Source organism: Montipora foliosa, chromosome 12 (assembly GCF_036669935.1).
Source record: "Montipora foliosa isolate CH-2021 chromosome 12, ASM3666993v2, whole genome shotgun sequence".
NCBI classification, from domain to species: Eukaryota; Metazoa; Cnidaria; class Anthozoa; order Scleractinia; family Acroporidae; genus Montipora; species Montipora foliosa.
In genome coordinates this window covers 36,102,917-36,123,872 of record NC_090880.1, presented here as the reverse complement: position 1 = coordinate 36,123,872, position 20,956 = coordinate 36,102,917, and the positions used below count along the sequence as shown (strand labels likewise).

The 20,956-nt window shown below is 41.7% G+C and overlaps 2 protein-coding genes across 5 annotated transcripts in view; one reads left to right on the top strand and one right to left on the bottom strand.

Annotated features, from left to right (window-relative positions):
- Nucleotides 1-1,803, top strand: part of LOC137978404 (putative ATP-dependent RNA helicase DHX57) — a 43,256-nt gene extending 41,453 nt beyond the window's left edge. For both annotated transcript variants that reach the window (XM_068825303.1, XM_068825304.1), the window contains one exon: nt 638-1,803. In XM_068825303.1, coding sequence (XP_068681404.1) covers nt 638-781 — 144 coding nt within the window. In that variant the 3' untranslated portion in view covers nt 782-1,803. The remainder of the gene's footprint in view (nt 1-637) is intronic.
- Nucleotides 1,771-20,956, bottom strand: part of LOC137978403 (endoribonuclease Dicer-like) — a 19,195-nt gene continuing 9 nt past the window's right edge. The window contains exons 1-12 of one of the 3 annotated variants that reach the window (XM_068825300.1): nt 20,480-20,956; nt 16,114-16,797; nt 15,466-15,681; nt 14,605-15,032; nt 14,346-14,515; nt 11,877-12,009; nt 11,573-11,788; nt 10,511-10,687; nt 8,215-10,236; nt 6,138-6,309; nt 4,724-4,796; nt 1,771-2,045 (exon numbers count right to left, since the gene is read on the bottom strand). The exon at nt 20,480-20,956 is cut by the window's right edge and continues 9 nt beyond it. In XM_068825300.1, coding sequence (XP_068681401.1) covers nt 1,862-2,045; nt 4,724-4,796; nt 6,138-6,309; nt 8,215-10,236; nt 10,511-10,687; nt 11,573-11,788; nt 11,877-12,009; nt 14,346-14,515; nt 14,605-15,032; nt 15,466-15,681; nt 16,114-16,797; nt 20,480-20,729 — 4,725 coding nt within the window. In that variant the 5' untranslated portion in view covers nt 20,730-20,956 and the 3' untranslated portion in view covers nt 1,771-1,861. Of the gene's footprint in view, nt 2,046-4,723; nt 4,797-6,137; nt 6,310-8,214; nt 10,237-10,510; nt 10,688-11,572; nt 11,789-11,876; nt 12,010-14,345; nt 14,516-14,604; nt 15,033-15,465; nt 15,682-16,113; nt 16,798-19,302; nt 19,443-19,670; nt 19,805-20,479 lie in introns of those variants that run through there. The other 2 variants (XM_068825302.1, XM_068825301.1) reach the window with 2 other exon arrangements.

Sequence of the window (20,956 nt, the reverse complement as noted above, 5' to 3'; positions counted from 1 at the left end):
CCCCGGAAATTAGTCCATGTATGACTTACCCCTACAATCCGACAAGCGAATATCGTTTCTAGGACCTCTTCAAAGCAAACGGAAAGGTCCTCGGAACCATGTTTAAAGTGGTGACTTAAATCTTAAATCGTAAGGTGAAGACACATTAAATTCAAATTGACAGGAAAAATGTTTCTTTACAGTAATTCCGCACAACATGAAGTATCACGTGTGGATTCGCTCGCTAAGTAATCACCGCGCATGCTCAACGCAGCGAGTTTAGCCCCAAGCCCCAAGGCAGAGGTCTCTTTTCCTGTATGCGTCAATCGAACGGGAAAGAAAAGAGATGTCTGCGAGCAGGGAATGGCTCCAAGTGTTTTCTTTTGAAATATGCTGTAGGACTTAGGTACCAGAGTGAACCAGAAAATTGTATGGAAGTTTGAGAGAGGCGAACCATCGCTTATCGGGCTTGGAACTCGCTTTTTCGAAAAGTTTATTAAATTATTTTATTCTCCATTTTATTAATTTAAAGCAGCGTATGGCGTTTATTTAAAAAAAGGGAAAGAGTAAAAGATACTAAAACTGTTGCTGTACCCAAGTAAACAGAAATATATTGTATTTGTGGAAAAAATTAATCAGCGTCTGTCTTTTTCGGCAGATTGCTACACTGGTGCAAGACCTGAGAATAGAACTGGACCGATTACTCGAGAGTAAAATTGAGAATCCTGGTTCGGATAATACGAACTACGAGCAAAGTAGTACGATTATTGATGCTATTGTGCAGCTCATATCTACCCAGTAACGACGAATCATGGCGGCCAGTTTTACACAAGGCGTACAAATACTAGAGAGAGACTGCCTTTATTCGAGCAAAGACTCTCGAGTATTAAGGAGCATGCGCAAAGACGTCAGGGATGGCTAAAAGAAAGTCACCAGAAAATATTTATTTTCGTTAATGCAATCACTAAAAGATTGCTGTAAATTGTGTACTAACTGTCCAGGAATGGTGTTGTTGGAAACACCATTGGAGGTCTAGGAAGCGAATGTAGAATTCATCCTCGAGTGTTCAATTCCAAAGTGGTGTGCTTCTCGTTAACGTCGTCGTTGCTTTAACTCCCTTTTGTTAAGTATTCCGAAAAGACCCGAGGAATCCCGAAGAGAGATTTGAACTCAGCGGTGATTTGGAATTAGTTAGCATGAAAACATCCTCGGATGCTTTGATTTCTTTGCGCAACCTACCGCTAATGCAAATACCTCTTAGTTCCTCCTATTGCACAAAAATCACATTGTAGTACAACAAAGGAAAATTTAACATAATCCGACGAGAAAAACGTCATCTAAAATGTTCTCAAGTACATAGTTTGAAATGAAATCGGTTAATATGAAATCTGAACTTTACAATGATGGTTGATGTTTTAAAATATTCCGTTAAAAAATCGGTTTGCATGAAATTATGTCCCAAGGAAATATATGGAACGTTAATAAGTTGTTCAAATTTAGCCCTCCTTGCTTTCAATGAAGTGTCTGTAATTCTCATCGTTGGAGTTGCGGTCTACACTAAAACGTTACTCACGCTGTTTAAGTTGAGGTTAAATCATCAAGCAGAGGAAGGCAAAACTAAAACTGAAAAAAATCTTCCAGCATGAAATTACGAACTACTATATTGATCGCCAAGAGTTATTTCTAGTTTCTGGCCTCTTCTTAGCGGACATACGTCCTTTTTTGAAAGATCATTAAACGATCATTAAACGAGGTATTGCACTAATATTATTTAAGGAAGCTTACAGCTTTTCAATTTGCTATGAATAAAAATGTCTTAAAAGACTGATTTTCATGTCATTTCTTGCAGCAAGATCCCAATCTCTCTCTCACTCAGTTAAACCTAATGTCCACTCAATTGTCCATCAACTGGGTTCGTTACATTGGAGATTCTTTTCAGCGCCTGCACTGCCCGCTTAGCAGCGGTAGCCTTAGCGATTTTAGAGTTAACACCTCTACCAACAAATTCTCCCCAGTCCACCGACAGAGTGCGTTCAATTTTTCCGTTGGGACTTTCTTTTGCCTTGCTGCAATAGTAAACGAGGACAGTTCAAATTAACAAATTGATCACAAACATCGTAGTATTACTGTGGCGCTGTTTTAAAAACCTCAGAATGCAAGATTAGTGAACTCTTCGTTTCTGTGTGTGGTCATTTAAAAAAAAAAAATTGAGAGCCTTTTTTTTACGTTTTACTGTTAAGGTCCGTGCAAACGGAGGCAACATTGCCGTGCAACAACTCCCAACATTGTTGGGTGTTGCATGTTGTTGCGCGAAGTGTGAAACTGGTCAAACTTTTGAGCCAACAACTCCCAACATTTCTTTTGTTCCGTGATCACTGAAGCGTAGCACAACTCTTCCTTAAAACTCTTCCAACACTGTTGGGGCCACGCACGCGCATTACAATATGGTCTCCATGGAGACACACGTACGTCATAGTACGCGAAGTGCACGAGTGGGATTTTTGTTCGAATTTTAAACTTCAAGACTTAAGAAAGCAAAACTATCATTATAATGGCGGAGCAAGAAATAACACCACCAAGAAACGGCAAGAAAAGACGAACATCGACGCCAAAGAAAAGGAAAGACTCGCAAGTGGACAGATGCAGAAGTAGATCAGCTCGTAGAACTGTTGGAGAAGAACGTTTGCTTGTGAGACGTCGCCAGCAAAGATTACCATCTCCGTAATAAGTTGTTGCAAGTTGTCGCATCCATTTGCACACCACTACCAACAACGTTCAAAACAACATTGAAAACTTGTTGGTTCCAAACATTTCTTGTTTTGTTTTGTTTTTTTTCCGTGATTGCCAAAGAATAAAGCAACAATGTTGGATCTGTTTGTGCAGTCCTCCCAACAGTGGGGCTGCGCACGCGCATGACATATGGTCTTCATGGAGATAGCCACGAATTAGCATGTTGAAAACAAGATGGCAGCCGATTTGGTAAGGTTAAAAAAGTCTTATGGGTCGTATCCTTCCAACAATACATTGCACGCCCTCACATTGTTGGGTCGGTAATTCGTTTGCACTGCCAACCCCATCTTACATCTGCCGAACCTACTTCTCCTTCTCTCTTGGCTCGAACGTTTTACCCCGGCTGACTGGTAAGGACTTCACTGACGTTTTTTACGTAAATGTTTTGAGGAAGGTGATGACATTCTCAAACCAGGCCAAAGATTTTTCCTCATATTGGCATTTTTAAGGCTGAATACCAGTTTCGATGGTTCTAAAATACAGACCTAACCCTAACCCTAACCCACCACCCACGAGATTTAGCTTCCCCCTTTCAATTGTTGTATTAGCATAGCGTTACACTACACACCGATCAATTAATGTTAACGGCATGAAATTAATCACGACTGCAGCTTATACAATGACTTTTGCACAGCAAACAAAAAACTGGTCGTATTCTGGGCACGCTTAGTGAAAAATTTCTTGATGATTCTGGCCTCCGTTATTATAGAAACAATACATTTAAAGAAAAATTGAAAATTGTTCTAACCACTTGAATTCGTTGAGAATACTCACTGCAAATATCGAAAGTTCCTTCAAATATATTATGATTTACAGACCCTTTCTTCAAGAGCGGTCGTTTTACTGCGCAGTGAAGAGCGTAAATATTAGTCATGAAAATTTCAGTCACCTGAACAGTTCGGCCCCCCTCTGCAAATGATTCATAATCTTAAAGCCCACCAGAACTTGCATCTCAAAGCTTAAGGTGGCTGAACACAGTTTTTGATTCCTACGTTTCATTTACCTTTTTCTATAAAAACCCGTTGGTACATTTCTTCCAAAAAAATGAAAATGTCACATGGTTTACTAAGAATCTCTGTGTAGCATGAACCGAAAAATAGGAGGTTTTCTTAAAAAAAATAGGAGGAAATAGGAATGACTCCGAAAAATAGGGAAAACTACGGAAAAGTAGGAACTTGACACCCGGCATTTATCAGATTACGGTGAAGAATGCCATCACCTCCCATACAACATTCGAACTTGTGAACTGTAGGTGCAGATGACATAGCGTTAGGGTTAGGGTTAAATGTGAACCACTGACAGAATGTTAACGTAACATCTTTGGCACAATCCCTTCAGAGTCACTCGGTGTTCACGCTACAAAGACGCTACAAAGAGATCGCGGACAAATCCACTGTGCGAGAGGGCATTTGAAACAGCACAAAAGTATGTATACATGGAGGATCTCGGATCCACGACCCACGACCCACCCACCCACCCACGCCCATTAGACAGCGGCCATTTTGGAATAAGGTGTATAGAGCGAAATTATTTTCCGTGTGTTGCTTTCACACCGCACTTTGCATAACTACTGGAAGCAGAAGTTAGAACGGAATTCTCAGTTTTTTTACGATGCTTATTTCGTTGGTCGATTTATATTTTCCAAATTCTAATGCCAAAGTACTTTGCAAGAGCAAAGGGAGACAAAAACATCCCTTCTCCGCCGAAAGTTACGTTTAATTACGTTGTTATTCCTGTGGCTGGATACTGGGCAGCAATGGACATCTGTAGAAATGCAAATTTCACCACGGAAACGAAGGTAAAAACGCAAAGCTTGTTTTCACCATATCACAGACTAAATTTATTATTTCAGGGCCAGATTTCACAGCTCTTGCGGCTAAGGAAGGAAAACTATAGAAATTTTAATAAACTGAAGTGGTCGGAAACTGGACAACATACTGTAAGTAAAACATACCTGAGTGTAACCTTGCTACTCTTCTCGTAGACCTCTCTGATTGGATTGATGGGTATGTTGACAGAATAGTGATCTGAAATTTTAAAAGACCGCTCAGCTTTACCGGCTTTGATCTTTACCAAAGCAATGTGCACATAATTAACAATTATCCTGCGAAATCTTGCGGAATATCGCCTGGTACTTAGCCGACGAGGCCGTATGCCGAGTTTGCTAAAAATCAGGCGATATTCCGCAAGATTTCGCAGGATCATTGTTTTTTTATTCAACACATTGATGACAAAGCACAGTTTTCTACATTTATTGGAAATAAAAGCTGGAAAAACTACCATTTTTCTCCACGACAAACAAAATTACGTATATCGCAGGATATCTGTTGAGTACGCACGACGAATATTGAGCGCGCTATGATCATATTTGGACATTGTCACAATGTGTTGAATAATAATGGAAGATAAGCCTGATGAATCCTCCGTGGCAAATAAATAATGGGTGATGAATGAAAATTGATGATACACTATTTTACATAATCGCTTATCTTCGACTTGCATGTTATGTTCCCACCTCGTCCCCAGGGTCTCTCTTCTTCCCTTCCTTTTAGGAAGGGAAGACGACAGACCCTGGATAAAAATCTCAGACATAGAAAGAGCGTTTATGTGTTGGCACCAACAAGGACGCAGCTTTCGTGTAGCCGAACCCACCCCCTATTGAAAGACCTTTTTCTTCGGGGGTTGGGTACGGCTACTCGTAAGCTAACGAACATAACCAACCTCGTCCACTCGTCCTCGCCCTAAAGAAAGGGAAGAAGAGAGAGAGACCCTGGGGACGAGGTTGGTTATATTCTTGTTAGCTTGCGAGTAGCCGTACTCAACCCCCGAAGAAAAAGGTCTTTCAATAGGGTTGGGTGCGGCTACACGAAAGCTACGTCCTTGTTGGTTCCAACACATAAACGATCTTTCAGTGGCTTCTTCACTTTTGCCACCGACATGACGGCGATAACGTTACAAATTTATGATTATCTGTCTGAGATTTTTAGTATCGTAGTTGCAAGACAAAGACACTTTTGTGAGATGAAAGTGTCCCTGTGATCATCATTCAACTTGATCCAGAAAGAATCGGCTAGTTTCGAATTGTGCAGCAACAAAAAAAAAGAGTCGTCAAGGTTCAGGGGAATAATTAGCATTTTGTTTTGTACAAAACAAAGGAAAATGCAGATTATTCCCCCCTTGACTCTGTTCTTTTGTTTCTGCACAACTCGAAACTAGCCTGTTGAATTATTAAGAAACATCACACCCATCTTAATGTCTTTTAAATTTACGACCATGGCACATTTCAAACGCCCTGCTATTGAAAGGAGTAATCTTCCTTTTTCGGCCTGTTTTATGTGTGCTACAAGTTATTTTTTTGATTCACTTACTGATGTAAGGCTCCATCATTCGGTAGTAGACGCCCCATATCTTAGTCAGGTCCATGCCGCTGTCCAAAAACACTGCACCAGCTACAGACTCAAAAATGTCACCCAAGACCTTGGGGGCCTCGAATCCTTCTGCATCTTGTTCGGATACAAGTATGAAGGGATCTGCAGTGATCTTCAAATAAAATGGCAATCATTACGTACTAAGCGAGGAGAGGAGCCCATGAGTTTGGAGCTTCCATATGCAGTATATCCTTGACTCAACTTTTCCGCGTTTCTTTCTATTTTTAGAACTAAATCTTTAGCAGGGGACTCAAATTTACACAATGAAGATCAATATTGTTGCATACATTGTTTTTGCTCTTTTTGTCTTTCTTTGACAATTACTTTATTCTGATTGGCCATTTAAATTTATTCTGATTGGCCATTTAAAATAGTGCGTGCAGAGCAGAAGAACTCGTGGCGATCTAAAAATAGAAAGATAAGGTTGACTCAAATGGGCTTGTATGGGAGAGAGGCAAGCTCCTACTCATGGGTTCCTGGCGAGGGTTAACATTTGTTCACCCTCTGCTAGTCGACGACTCGTTCGAGGTGTCACGCGCGAATCAATCCTTGAGACAATCGCGTGATACTCGCGCCCGACATGCCGGGAACCTGGAAGCTTGCTTGCTGACTGGAAAAAACACATCGACAACACGACCACCGCATAATGGCCGGAAACGGTATGATGACCTTTTACGGCTCCTTAAAAGTAGTGTGGTTTTAGTTGAACAGTTCATACAACCATATGAACTTGCGTCCTATTAAGTGGAAATTGCGTTTTGACTGGATGCCCAAAATTTGTAGAGAAATCATTAAAAAGGGATTCTGCGCAATACGTAATTGAATACCGTAACGACTCATGTATAAGCCGCACCCCAACTTTCAAGAATGATTTTGGAAAAAATAAGAACTCCAAAAAAACACTCTTGTAAAAGAAGTTGGTGGTTTGTTCACAAATGCTAACAATAAACTTGACGAAATCTAATGTTGTGTATTTGCAGCGACATTAATAAGTTAATGAACTCTGAAAATACCTTTTAAAACCTTCTTTTTAATCAATTTCCCTATTCCCTGTGACTGACAACAGTTGTCTTCATTGCTAAAGCCTACAGTTGACACGAAAACGATAGAATTTGCGCAAAAAAGCGCAAGGAGAACGATGCATAACGTTTTCTAGGTAACCACGCAGTCATTTAACGAAGGAAGTCTGGACATGGAAACGTTCGCTTTCGCATCAGCTGCGCGTGGAAATCATGTTTCTCAAGACGTATGGAAGACATCGGAGAAAAACTTGCTGCTAAACGAGAGTGGGCAAACACGCCGTGAAAGTAGTGAAGGACAAGGACTTCCATTTGCCTCGCGAGTTCTCCCGAATAGCGTGGTATTTTCTTGCACGTAGTGGCGAAATCAGTGTCGAGGTGATCGGTCGTAGACGACATTGTAAGCAGCTGTGCGGAGGAATGGAGATTCTATGCCAGTTAGAGAGTTCAACTGGTCAAACACAGTGCAAATTAAACGATTGAAAGGACTACTGGCGAGCAAGATTCGGGTTTAGAACCTGAAGATGCAAACAAACAGCTCCTTTTAGGCGCCACTACTTCTACCGAAAGCAGTGATCAACAACAGGTTTCAATATGTTTGAGCTTTAGTTACTAAAGGTTTGAAAGCAATGGTCTCGTGTATAAGCCGCACACGCGATTTTTGGCCCAAAACTTAAGCAGAAAGGTGCGGCTTATACACGAGTCCTTACGAAGCCTGCACGCAGGCGGTTGGATGGTCGAAAAAACCGGAATTCGTAATGAGGTCGCCATCTTGGTTTCGCGCGGCTAGGTCTGGGCGGGGAGGGGGAGGGGGAGCGAGGGGAGGGGGGCGCACCCTCCCCTCGCTCGCTTTGTCGACCCTCAACCCGGCCCAGACCTAGCCGCGCGAAACCAAGATGGCGACCTCATTACGAATTCCGGTTTTTTCGACCATCCAACCGCCTGCGTGCAGGCTAGTCCTTACGGTATCAATGAAGCCGTGCAAAAGCCCAACATACCTCATCAGAGTAATTTTGTTTTCTTTCCTCCTTCTCATCTTCCACTCTCGTGATAAAATTCTCGATGATTTTGAACAGTAGCGGTGACATTTCTTTGAGATACTTGTTATATCCGTTTTCAACAGCAATGATTGCGAAGATGTTGTTGTTAACCAAGGCCTGGCGAATGTCCGTCAGCTCACCAGGTGATAAGTTGGCGTGACGGAAGTACAGATGTTGCGTGACTAAGAAGTCCAATAGAGCGTCCCCAAGAAATTCCAGTCTTTGATAACATGGTGTGACGCGGTTAGGGTGGTACGAGGCATGTGTTAGAGCCTCAAGGAGAAACAACTTTGAACCGAAAGGATAACGAATGGAGTTGCTTTCAAAGTTCTCCAAACCAGACACCAGTTGTTGAACGGTGTCATCACTGTTGGAAGCGCCTTCCATGTTTGATGCATAATTCCAAAATGGCGCGTAACAACCGGCTTTGCTCTGTTCCGCAGACGAGTTGATGTCCTGATCTCCGACTTCGTCGGGAAGAACCTTAAGACCAAGAAACTTCATGAAGCGCAGAGCACCGAGATACCCACAGGAAATGAGGTATGCTCCAATGAGAGCTTCCATGCTATCAGCGACGGACTTGTCTCCTATCACTTGAATATCAGCCCGAGAGTCACTTTCATCGGTATTTTCAACTCCCATTTCCGCATCTACTGCACTGGAAGAATCTGTGTCCATTCTCTCGACTGTATCACCTGAGCATGGAGTCGTTTTCGGCGGGAGTTTGCTGAATTGGCATCCCACTGGGCACCAGTTGTCACGTGCGAGCTGCGTACATTGCTGGTATCCTGCTAACGATGTCTTAACGGCTGCGCGGTACAGAGCCAGATTGCTGATCTGCTTTATCTTGCGCTGTGTCAGTTTCCCTTCATCTTTGTCTTGGTAGCTCCAGAAAAGGTGTAGCGACACAGCTAGCTTCAAGAATGCGTCGCCAAGCATCTCGAGTCTCTCCAAATGAAAGGTTTCTCCACTGTGCGTCGTAGTAAGGGCTTGAAACACAACAGCAGTATCGGGGTGGTCAGGTGGTCCGCGGCTGCCACAAAACAAAGACTCGAGGTCGGAAAACAAGCCGGGAAATTCGTCAAAATTATCATCTTCGTCATCGATTAGTTCACTGTCTTCCTCGCCAGCCTCAAAACTATCGTTATCATCATCATCATCTTCATCTTCCATGGGCATCTCGCCAGTGACATTGCTTTTATCACCATGTAGTAAACTCGTTTCATAATTGGCATCGCGAGCGCCAATGGGATGCATTTCAGATTCGTCTTTGTTGTCACGCACTCCAGCTATCATGGCCTTGACGTCCCCAACAAGATAAAGTGCATTCACACGGTGTAGAATAGACGGCAACAGCATGGACGCACTCAGAAGAGAAGCGCGGATAGGGTACACATCACACAACTCTGGAAAGAGTTCAAACCCCTTGATAACTGATTCACGCTTTCGGTCCACTAAGAAATTCACCCTACTGGGGATACCTTTGACTTCAATGAGAGGCTGCTCCTTGATCGTTATCCGCTCCCCGAAATAATGCAAGTAGCTCGTGTACTTTTGGGAAGCTTTGGGCTTGCAGGGAAAGGGAGACAGTGGCGAGAGATCGTGGCGAACACGCAAAACAGCGAGTCTCTGCGCCCTTTGCTGGAAATCTGGTTCATTCCTGGTAACCACCATGTCTTCTTCAATAAGCGGTGTTTCACGGGAAAACGCTTCTAGGCGCAAAGCCGCTTTCATGCCATCGTAGTCCACCTCACGTCCTGTTTGCTTCACTAAAACAACGAAGTAACCATCTGCGCTCCCGTCTGTATTCGTCGGTTTGAATTCCACTGGTCCGCGGAGAATGTGCATGAACAAAAAACAATGGAATCTCTGGATAGTTTCAAGATGCTGTTTGGTAAACCGATGACTCGTCAATAACGAGCTACTACGCAAGGAAACTGTGATTTCTCCGTAGTTAGGGTAAAGTTTAAACGACCGCACCTACAAAGAGATACAACCAATGAATGTTACTGGAGTGCTTTTTAACTAAGTATCGTAAAACCAAAAGAAATATACTCAATAGACTCAGAAAATCAAATGAGCCAATCACATTGCGGAAATCAATAACTTATCACTGGTTTCTTGGATGAAATGTTGTGGTCAGATTTTTTTGAGCCAATCGCTCAGCGCAATGATAAACAAAAGCAACCTGAAGTTTCTTTTGATTCTAAATTAACTTAACGGGTGTCTAAAACCCATTTCCGCACTGACTTACCGCTGGAAGTGGAGCATTTGTTAACAAGCCAAATCTTTGGCAGTTGTCATTTGTGAAGAAAGGTTTGCTCAGATCAAAATCATCTTTGTTGGTGAGTTTAGTGACACGTATGGTGACAACGGTCAGGTATTGAGGCTGCCCTTGCTGGACTAAGCTGCCAATGAATATTTGCGGGACCTACAAGATAAAAGTAAGTGAGATGAAAACGGCGAAAGAGGGGCATCCATTCGTTACAAATTCACGAAGATGCCTTGATTACTGCGATTTTCATAATTCCACGGATTCTCATCTTCAAGCGGCAACGAACGGCCAAACTGCGGTTTGGCTTCCATCAATCAAACTTCGACGCCAAGGCAGATGCTGAAATCAATTGATGCGAGACATACCCCACCAATCCGCCTCTTTGGTTCCCACGGTACATTCGTATATTCGAACTCGGCGCCGATGGAAAGCGATGGAATCTGTACGAATCTCTTTACTGAAGAACCTCTTAAAAGAGATCATAAAGGTATTCGAACTCCAATTTGCTTTCGAGAGGCGGAGTTGATCTTCTCGGCTATATTCGAAAATTTGATTGATAAAAGCCAAAACGCAGCTTGGCGCTTTGATTCCACAGAATTATGAAAATACCAGTTGCTTGAATGCTGTTGTTAACTGATGCGATACGAATTGAAATCAAACGAGCTGTCTCTTGGTTTCTGACAAAACGCAACTTGTCCTCTGTCGTTAACAAATATCAGAGATTTGTAGTACTCTTTAATTCCAAAACAAACAAAATAAATATCCCGAGGCATTGAAAGCATTCGCAATGTCGTTTACTCGTCCACAAGGTCGTGATATCCCAGATATCCAATGAGCTCCAAGATTTAGGGAATCACGCCCTCCTTGCGCGGATATTCGCGCATTTCGAACCAAACACAAGGCTAGCGTACAGGCAATCGCAGACGACACGCAATTGCGGAAAAAATGTTCAATGTAGCGCAGAAAAACACGCCCGAAAATATGTGCGACTTTTGTCGCGCGTGGAAAACAAAAGAGGAGACTTTAGCTTTTGTCGCTTACCTTTCTCTTGTAGACTTGTTTTCGTTTCTTTGTTCCCGCCTTGGCCTTTCTCTTTCCGTCAGATCCAGTTTCCTCTTCCTCAGACTCACTATCCTCGTCTGATAAGCTTTGGACTGGCAACAAATCATCATCAAGCTCGCGGATCCGGTGAAGTTCCTTGCAGGCTTTATAAGCTGCGGCCATTTTAGCGAGGTTCTTGCGAGGCATTGGACATCCCTGGGAAGACAGCGAACCAAAAAAAAATTGTAAACTCGAAGAATAAGATGGAAAAATCGACAATGATAAGCGTGTTCTTTGCACTCACATAGATGGTTGAACGCAGGGGACAGCTCATGGGCATTTCCAATTTACACCAGTATACATCCTTCCCAACTTCCTGGACTTTGTAAACTGGTTTTACGGGAGTGAAGCGATCGGCTGGCAATTTTGAACAATACCTTGAAACAAGACAAAAAAACATATTTTACAGAACTGTTCCATGTGATAACGGGATACAATCCCAACCAATCATGACTTATCCGCGAACATTTTCCCGCGTTTTGGATAGGTTGCAGGTAATAATAGCTACGAATTCTGATTGGTTTGTTGTGCTGTTTGCGCTAATTGTTAATTGGTGACAGTAATTTCCTATTGAATAGAGAAAAATCGTTTTTCTTTCAATTGGAACTAAGGCCATCCCCTTTTTTTTCTCCGCTTAGCGTTGTCCGACCTACCAAATTTTTGGCATTGTCCAAAAAAAAAAAAATTGGCAACGTTTTTAAGCCATTTTACGTCGCATAGGAGTTTCGGTGGTTGATCCTTTTTCCCACGCTGTCTTAATTTTGCAACAACCTTCACCAAATTTTCCGCCATATTGATTTTGGGTTCACGTCTTGTTGACTATGCTGCTGGGGTACCAGGCCTCTGATTTTTCTTTTGGGCAATTTTTTTTTTTCGATCCGACCGACCGACCGACCCAATAGGCTGATTTAGCAACAGAACGGGATCGTCAGTGGCGACGGCGCGCGCAGAAAAAACACCAATGAGAATTCAGAATAGAATAGACTCCACTCTTTTCTTCTCTATTCTAAATTCTCATTGGTAGTTTTGCTGCGCGCGACGTCGCAAAAAATTCTGACCGGTTTTGACAAATTGGTACGTGATATTTCCGCTTCCTTTTATTTGTGAAAAAATTTCACCTGAATTTTCTCCCAATTTAAAACGGCGCTTTTGGTTTTCGTAATTCTAACTACTTTATAACTACATAGAGAGGTGAAATTGAAAATACGGAAAGCTAGGGCTTGACAGAAAGCTGCATGTCACAGTACGTGAAAAATGTATGAACTCCGGAAGGAAGGTACGGTAAACTTTTTGAAAAACTTGCATTTTGAACATTTTTCGTAAAAGTTAACAAAAGGAAAATTGCAAAGGTTGCTTACCTTTAAGCTTAATTTCTTACTACTCATGAACAAGAATTTCTCGGGGAAAAATTTTCAGATAAGCTTAATTAAACATATGAAAATTTTGCAACTTTAATGCAATATTTATCTCTTTGTTTGCTTAATAATCTCAGTTTTTGAATAAGCACTTCATTTGTTTTCTCTTTCAACAATGACTCCAACACAAATGTTTGTGTCTTTGTCCCATTTTTAAACTTGGAGTTTAAGGGGACCCTTGGCTCTTAACTAAAGAAAGACACTGGCTGCTAAGGAAGCTTTTTAGCCAAGAGCCCTACAAAAAGGTTGCATGGATGGCGCGTTCGGCAAAAAACATGTAAAAAACTGTCAGGAAACAAAAGGAAGAGGCAGTTTTTCACTGGATGGGAAGTACCCCATCACGTTTCATAAACAGTACCATGGAATTTCTATTTGGACAAAAAGTGGAACTAATATTTTGAAAAGTGTATCAAAGGAGGTAGTGTGGCCCAGTGGTTAGGGCGCTTGCCTTGAGATCCGGACATCCGGTTTCAAGACTCGCTCTAACCACTCATTGAATTTGATCCTGGTAGTCCCTGGTTCAACTTCCCAGCTGCAGTTGAAAATAGGCAACTGGTTTGCCTCCGGCCAGTTGGGATTCTTAACAGTTGTTGTTGTTCTGTTCCATCGTTTCGTTGGGTTTCATTGGCCCTGAAAAGCCCCTATGGGGAGCGGTCAATTAAGTATGTATGTATGTAAGGAGGGCCTTATGACATCATAATGTTTTTTTTTAATCATTTTTTTTAAAAATCCATGCTAAATATTTTATGTTAAAATGTTTTACATACAGTTGAGTTAAAAAATTATGAAAAACATAATTAACTCTCTGAGTTGTTAGAGATTTTCTGTTTTGGTCATGTGATTGTCCAAATATGGTTGTGAGTTGAACCAGACAAAGAAATGTTAAATAGAACACACTTGATGAAGGATAAAAAATTGTTGAGTTAAAGGGACTCGAGAAATGGCTATTTGAAGGAGTTCATAGCAATGGTCTGGTAGTTAAGAGACACCCCCTCTACCATACTGCTCTCCAGGGGACATTTACACTGTCAGCTGAATCATTGTATGCTGTTAAAAACGCTGTAAAACACAGTAAAAAAATAAAATCCACAATTCCTATTGCGTGAGGCCAGTTTTTTCATTATTTAAAAGTAATTGGCTTTCAATATTGGTCTGTTGCCCTAGGTGGATTATGAAACTTTTAAACATTAAGTAAGTTATAATTACGGTAAATCTTGAGCTTTGGAATAAAGAGGGAAAACAACAAATTTACACCACATATTTTGTGCTTATTTCAGCAGTTAGATGATGCTTTATACCTAGACAACAGCGACACACTACTACTCATGGTAAGCCTGGCTCCTTCTCCATTTCCAGGTAGGTATGGAGGTAAGAAATCTGTGTCTGCTGCTTCATCACATTCTTCTTCAGTTGGCTCATCACGATCGTGACACATATCAGACAATCTATTTTCAACGTCTTGCATAAGCTAAAAAGAAAAAATATGCTTATTTTTCTAAGTCAAATAAAGAAGTACATTTGTACTAACAGTAAAATAAAATTGACTGCAAAGTTTACCGCTAGTTCATTTGTCTTTTCTACTTCTTCCTCTCTGTCCACAAGGATGTAATAACAGGAATTCTTTGCACGGGCTCTACCTTTTGACTGAACATAGGAGCGAAAACTCTTTGGGAAATCAAATCGGCAAACCATATTACACTTGGGAATGTCCAATCCCTCTTCCACAACACAAGTTGCAATAAGCAGGTTGAATTTATGTATTCTAAACTGCCGTAAGACTTCTTCCTGCTTTTTGAAGTTCATTTCCGTTTCATTGGAAAAGTTAACCCTTCCACCAGTGCCATGACCAATGACAAAGTCGCTTTTCACAAAGGAAAGCTCATGATCTAGTTTGGCCACAATGTTGATCTGCTCACTCAGGATTAAGGCTGTGTATCTTCTCTCCACAAAGACAATTCCACAAAGCTTGTTGTCTTGTTCCGTTTCTATAAAGTGGACAAAATTCATTTAAGGCTGGTGCCAACTAATTCAAAGGTATTTTTGTGCGGTTTATGAATATCCAGGAAAAGCAGCAGGGGTGGATCCAGCAATGGGGTAGTTGACTGGTGTGGTTTTTTTTGGCAGAATACCAGTTGTATTAGAAAGCCACAGGTCATCTTGGGGGAAGGGGGGGGGGGGGGGGGGGTGTGCATCCCCTATACCCTCCCCCTATATCTGCCCCTGAGCAGATCTTAACAAGTGTTATTGAAATCCAAAAAGAAACTGGGGGTAACCACACATTTTTCAAAGATAATTAATCAACAAGTCAATGTTATTATTTTATTTATGGTTTCTCTGCTTTGTTTTAAACCATGCAAAATAATCCTACATAACTACAAAAAAGATATAAATATCATTGGACAACAAATCAATTCTCACCATTGCTATCTGGAGCCCCATATTGTCTTAAAACACTTAACAGCTCTTGTAGTTTGGGCATAATGTAACAAAGTCCACTGCCATGATCAGAACCATCACCAATGCTTGATGTAAAATTTTGATACACACTTTGCAGTTGCCTCAACTGAGTTGAGCTGAACTGGTAAAACAGCTTCTCTTCTTTGCTACAAACTTGAAACTCCTGGCATGCTCTTCCTAAAAAACATTAACATGACGTACCATTAAATGTACAAGGTTTCAAACCATACTCAAGTGTTATAGAAAATAATTCAATGACACCAGAGATTTGTTTTTGGTCACAGTCCACCTTCCTCACACCCCTCTACATAGCAAAAGGAAGTGAAAAATGAATTAAGGCAGGACAATAATGACTCCAAGTCTTGGCTGGACCAACTCTAAGGGGAAGTAGGGGGTAGGAGAGGGGATGCTATTTGGATATGGTTTAGCATTTTTATCTTTTTGAAGGATGCTGAAAAACTCGAATGTTTTTTTAATTTTCTATGCCCCTCTTTCACTTCAAATCCATTTAGATGCACTTTTTAACCTTGTGACTGAATTGTGTTATCTACATGTCAACCTTAAATTATGCAAAAGATGTATCAATAGTATCAATACAAGCCAACATACCAAGATCATTGATTAAGTACTCTGCTACTCTGTTGGCTGCCCAGGGACCAAGTTCTAACAATGTCTGCTTGCATTCTCTTAGTGCCCATTTTGCACACCAGTGTGCATTTGCATTCCGAGGCACCCGACAGTCGGCAAGGAAGGTTAGCCCTGGGTCTAAAACATCCTGAAGCATTTGAATGAGGACATTTAAATCATCATCAATTCTACTGTGTGAAAATACCATGACTTTTTCGCTTGGCCTGGCAGCAAACCTCCCCACATCTTCATCTTGGCTAGTCTCACAAGTCGCTCTCAATGTACATTCCAGATCTGTTATTTCTGACTGTAGACTCCACGGTTTAACTTTACCAGTCACCACAGAGGCAGTCAGCCCCATGATCTTAGGACGGTCATCCTTCGGGCATTCATTAAACACTTGTGTTATCTGTTTGTAGGGATGGTCTTTTTTAGCATGGTGGCATTCATCGAATATTAGCAGATTTACTTGTGAGAGTTTAATGTAAGCATGATTCAGAAGATCAAGGAAGATCTGAGCAGTCATCACTAACACGTTGTTTTCATTGAGCTCTTCTTCCCATTTCTTCTTGTCCCAAAAGTCCACATTCATCTCTCCAACATATTTCTTGACTTTTAAATCTGTATGCTTTTTGATTACTTCAGCTTGCTGGATAGCTAATGGCACTGTGAAAAAAAAGCAAAATCTGCCTATGAAACTCTTATTTATGGCAGATCATCAAGGGTTGAGGTTAAACATTAGAAATTATAACGAAGTGACAAAAACCTTTCACAAGACGGGAGTAATGGTTGTGAGTGACGGGTGTTCCGAGTTACAATACTAGCGGATGTATTTTGTATAGACTGTAACTTCCGACTTCTCAAAGAACATCTTTAAATTAGTAAATGTACTGAAAGTTGCGTTCGAAATGGAATCAGTGCAATTTTCAGTTAATTGATGTCACGTGAATGCATTGAGTCATGCATGTGCTAGAAGGGACCTGTAAGATACCTCATGGAAAAAGCATTGAGCAAGAAACAAATGTTGACCTTTTTTAGGGAAGGTACGTTTTTTATTGGTGGGGGTGGGCTGGGGTATTTTAGAATTTTTTTTCCAAAAAAGTCGTAGCCCTCCCACTTCCTGGAATGGATTAATGCATGACCCTTCAAAAATACCCAAACAAAAACATCTGACCCTCCCACACCCCCTCAACCTATCCAAGACAAAAATAACCGGAAGTGGAAATAACAAACTGGAAGTGTTACTCATATAACCATGTTCATCTGCGCACAAAGTAGTTAATTGCGTGGCATGTGATTCTACGGTGAAAACTTGAAAATAGGCAAGGATGTACGAGGAATCGAAAGAGGGAAATGTGCTTGTGGTGAATGCAAGGATTTCATGAGGTCTGATGGAGCAACTTGTGGCTATTGTGGCTGTTTGCCGACTCGCCATTCTAAAAAGGCACCCTGCAAGCAGAGCCTCCTTTTGTCTTTTTCTTTACTGAGGAGGAGAAAAGGAGGCTCTGCCCGAATCGCGTCAACTCTTTGAAGCCGCCTCAGCCCGAACTTCTGGACTAGTCAATCTTGTTTTCTCTCGTCAAACCGGTTTTTCCAGTGCAAGCGTCCGTTTAGTGACAAAACCGATGGTTATAATTGAGCCCTCTGTACCATGAAAAACCAAGATGGCGGCGAGATCTGGCCTATTAGGCTTGGGTTCGAGACTGTATCCTGGCAACATGCAGCACATATTCAATAAAGATCTTACTCGATTCATGCAGAGCCTTTCTCGAGAACGCCAAAATCAAGCATGCAAAAGAAAGGCTCTGCTAGCAGGATGCTAAAAAGGATGCCCGCTACTCCTCTGACTCAGTTGATGGCACATCGGCTGCGAGAACAAGTGAAAGCAAAGGTCCAGAAAAGTGGAAAGATAAAGACCTAGGGTGGTTCCCAAACCCAAAAGGCGAATATAGTGATGTAGTAGATAGAGTTGTCGGTTCAAGTTCGAGTAGCTTAAGTGACAAATCCTCACCGGAGACTGATTTTATGCCAGAACCCCGTGCGGAAACATCAAAATATGGGCGAAAGCAGGCACGGGTCAAGAGAGACAATTATGTTAGTTGGGAGAAGATTTTTTTTTTGATAAGTAAATTTTTCGACACCTGTAAAATAATTTAGATTAATCTCGACTGGTAGCTTTGCTTGTATATACAAAATAGAAGCGAAAAAAACTATTACCCTCCCCGGGTTGAGAATAAAACAGGTTTGACCCTGCCCAATTTGTAAAAAAAATTACTAAGGACCCTCCCCTCCGAAGCCCCGGCCCCCCCCCCCCCCCCCCAATTAAAAACGTACCTTCCCTTATAGTTCAATAAATGTTGAGTTAAACGGAAGCACCTTCGAAGTGTTAACGTGATATGGTGGCAGTGGTCAAGACGGTAAATCCAGACTGTAAAATGCTGAAGCTCGACCTGCCAGAGAAACTTGACTTTGCAAAGCCTCAAGGGTGGCCTGATTGGAAGCAGCGTTTCGAGCGGTTCAGATGCACTACGAAATTGAACAAGGATGACAAGATACTTCCCCAACAGGGAAAGAGGCAGAACATGCATTCAAAGTGTTTACATTATTTTGTGGAAGGCGACGAGAACAAATACGCTAAGGTTATTTCGAAATTTGACGATCATTTTACCGAAGAAGAATATTATTCATGAGCAAGCATATTTTCATCACCATGTTCAAAATGAAAGAGAAATGGTGGAGGCTTTTATTCGAATCTCTATGAAGTCGCAGAGCATTGTGAATTCGGAACCCAAAGAGATGAGCAAATAAGAGACAGAATTGTTATTGGAATTCTGGACAAATCACTTTCACATAAGCTGCAGATGAGATCAGATTTAGATCTTTACATCGTGATTCAAATGGCACGCCAGTCTGAGCTCAACCTCCTCAAGTATCAGGAAGGCGTGGCTGCTGTCCAAGATGACATTATCGTCTTTGGCAGATCTGTTGCAGAACATGATACAGGACTTCAGCAAGTGTTCGAGGCCATTGAAGCCTAAGATATGCTATTTTGGAAATGTTGTTAGCAAAGAAGGGATGAGCCCAGACCCAGATAAAGTCAAAGCAATTCAAGAACTTTCTGCACCATATAATGTAGCAGAATTGCATCAAGTGCTGGGAATGATCAATTACCTGGGAAGATTCCTATCGCGTGTGGTCAGTCCAGTGAGTGAATTACTTAAATGTGATAGTGCCTGGAATCGGTCCCATCAACAGCAAGAAGCCTTTGACAAGGTCAAAGCCATGGTTACCACAGCACCTGTCCAACTTTTCTTGTTATCTTTGCAGTCTGGAGTCATTTCAGCTCTTGACAGATCATAAGCCATTGGTATCACTGATCAACCATCACGACCTGGATAGAGTACCCTTAAGATGTTATCGCCTTCTTATTTGCTTGATGAGATTCAGAGCAAAGAAAACCTCAAGCAGCCGCGTCAGAGACATCAGACACAAAAGAAGATGTCAAAGCGTATGTTGATGCATGGAAAGACGTGCATCACCTGAGAAGATTGAACAGATCAAGTGCGCTACTGCATCAGATCCACAGCTGAGGCGTGTTCTCGATTATACTGTCAGTGGATGGCCAAAGTACGCTAAAGATGTACCAGAAGAAATACGCCAATATCACGCCGTCCGTGGTGAACTCTCTGTTGTGGATGGGGGCTGGACAATCTGCGAGCCATGCGAATTTCGCATTTAAGTCTACGTACCCATTTCAAATAGCGCTGATAAACAGTTATTAAGTCTAAGGAGACATTTTAAAACAGTTAGCTTTCAATAACTGTGTGACTCGCATGTTGACTCGCATCCTCGCATGGCTCGCCATGTTGGCTCGAATGACTCGTAGTCATGGCTCGCATGGCTCGCAGCCATGGTTCGCGGGCTCGCACATTGTCCTAACTCTGCAAAAAGGATTGAGCAAGAAACACATGTTGACTTTTTTTTGTAGTTCAATAAATGTTGAATCAAACGGAAACGCCTTCGAAGAGTTAACGTGATACTTGACGCGATCGGATGACCTTTGGACGACTTGACAATTAACCTTTGTTCGCGTGCCGACCTGTATATGCTGCGTCAGTTTCTTGATCGATTGTCGGCACTCAGATAGCTATTTCTCAAAAATCCGCAAAATACTTATAATTAATACCTAACACTACCCCTGCATATCTTGCAGTATTTTACGGCTGACCGTGTTTCGAAATCACAGCGAAAAGGATATAAATGGCAATATATCCAAAACTTTACATAAACGGAAATCATATTGGCGAAAAGAAATAAAAGAAAAAGGTTATTTCATTTCATCACTAACCCGTATTGACCAGGAAGAAGGTTCTTTTGCCACCGCTTGTGTAGGTTTGTCTAACTTGATGAGCCATTTCTTTTATTAACATGACACTGATAAACGTCTTTCCAGTTCCTGTCCCAAGACAGACGATTGTGTTTCTTTCTATGGCTCGTTCAAGAAGTTCTACTTGGTACGGCCGTGCGTTCATGTTTGTTTCTCCTTCAACTCTTTCACTTTCCTCCCTTTCGAAAGTCGATCCAATTTCTGCGTCCATGGTGAGGAATCAAGCTATATTACCCAAGATTTTTTGAGTCTTTTTCTCCAACTTTGAAAATTTCAACTGAACGAGCTGAGAACCAAGTTTCCTGGTGTTCACTACGAGAATAAAAGAATCGGACGGTCACAATCGTCTCTTGAAAGTTCCTCTTTCACGAGAAACGTTATTCGAAGGCTGGAGAATTGCTGTATAAAAATGATTCGGTCAGCAATAATTTATCCTAT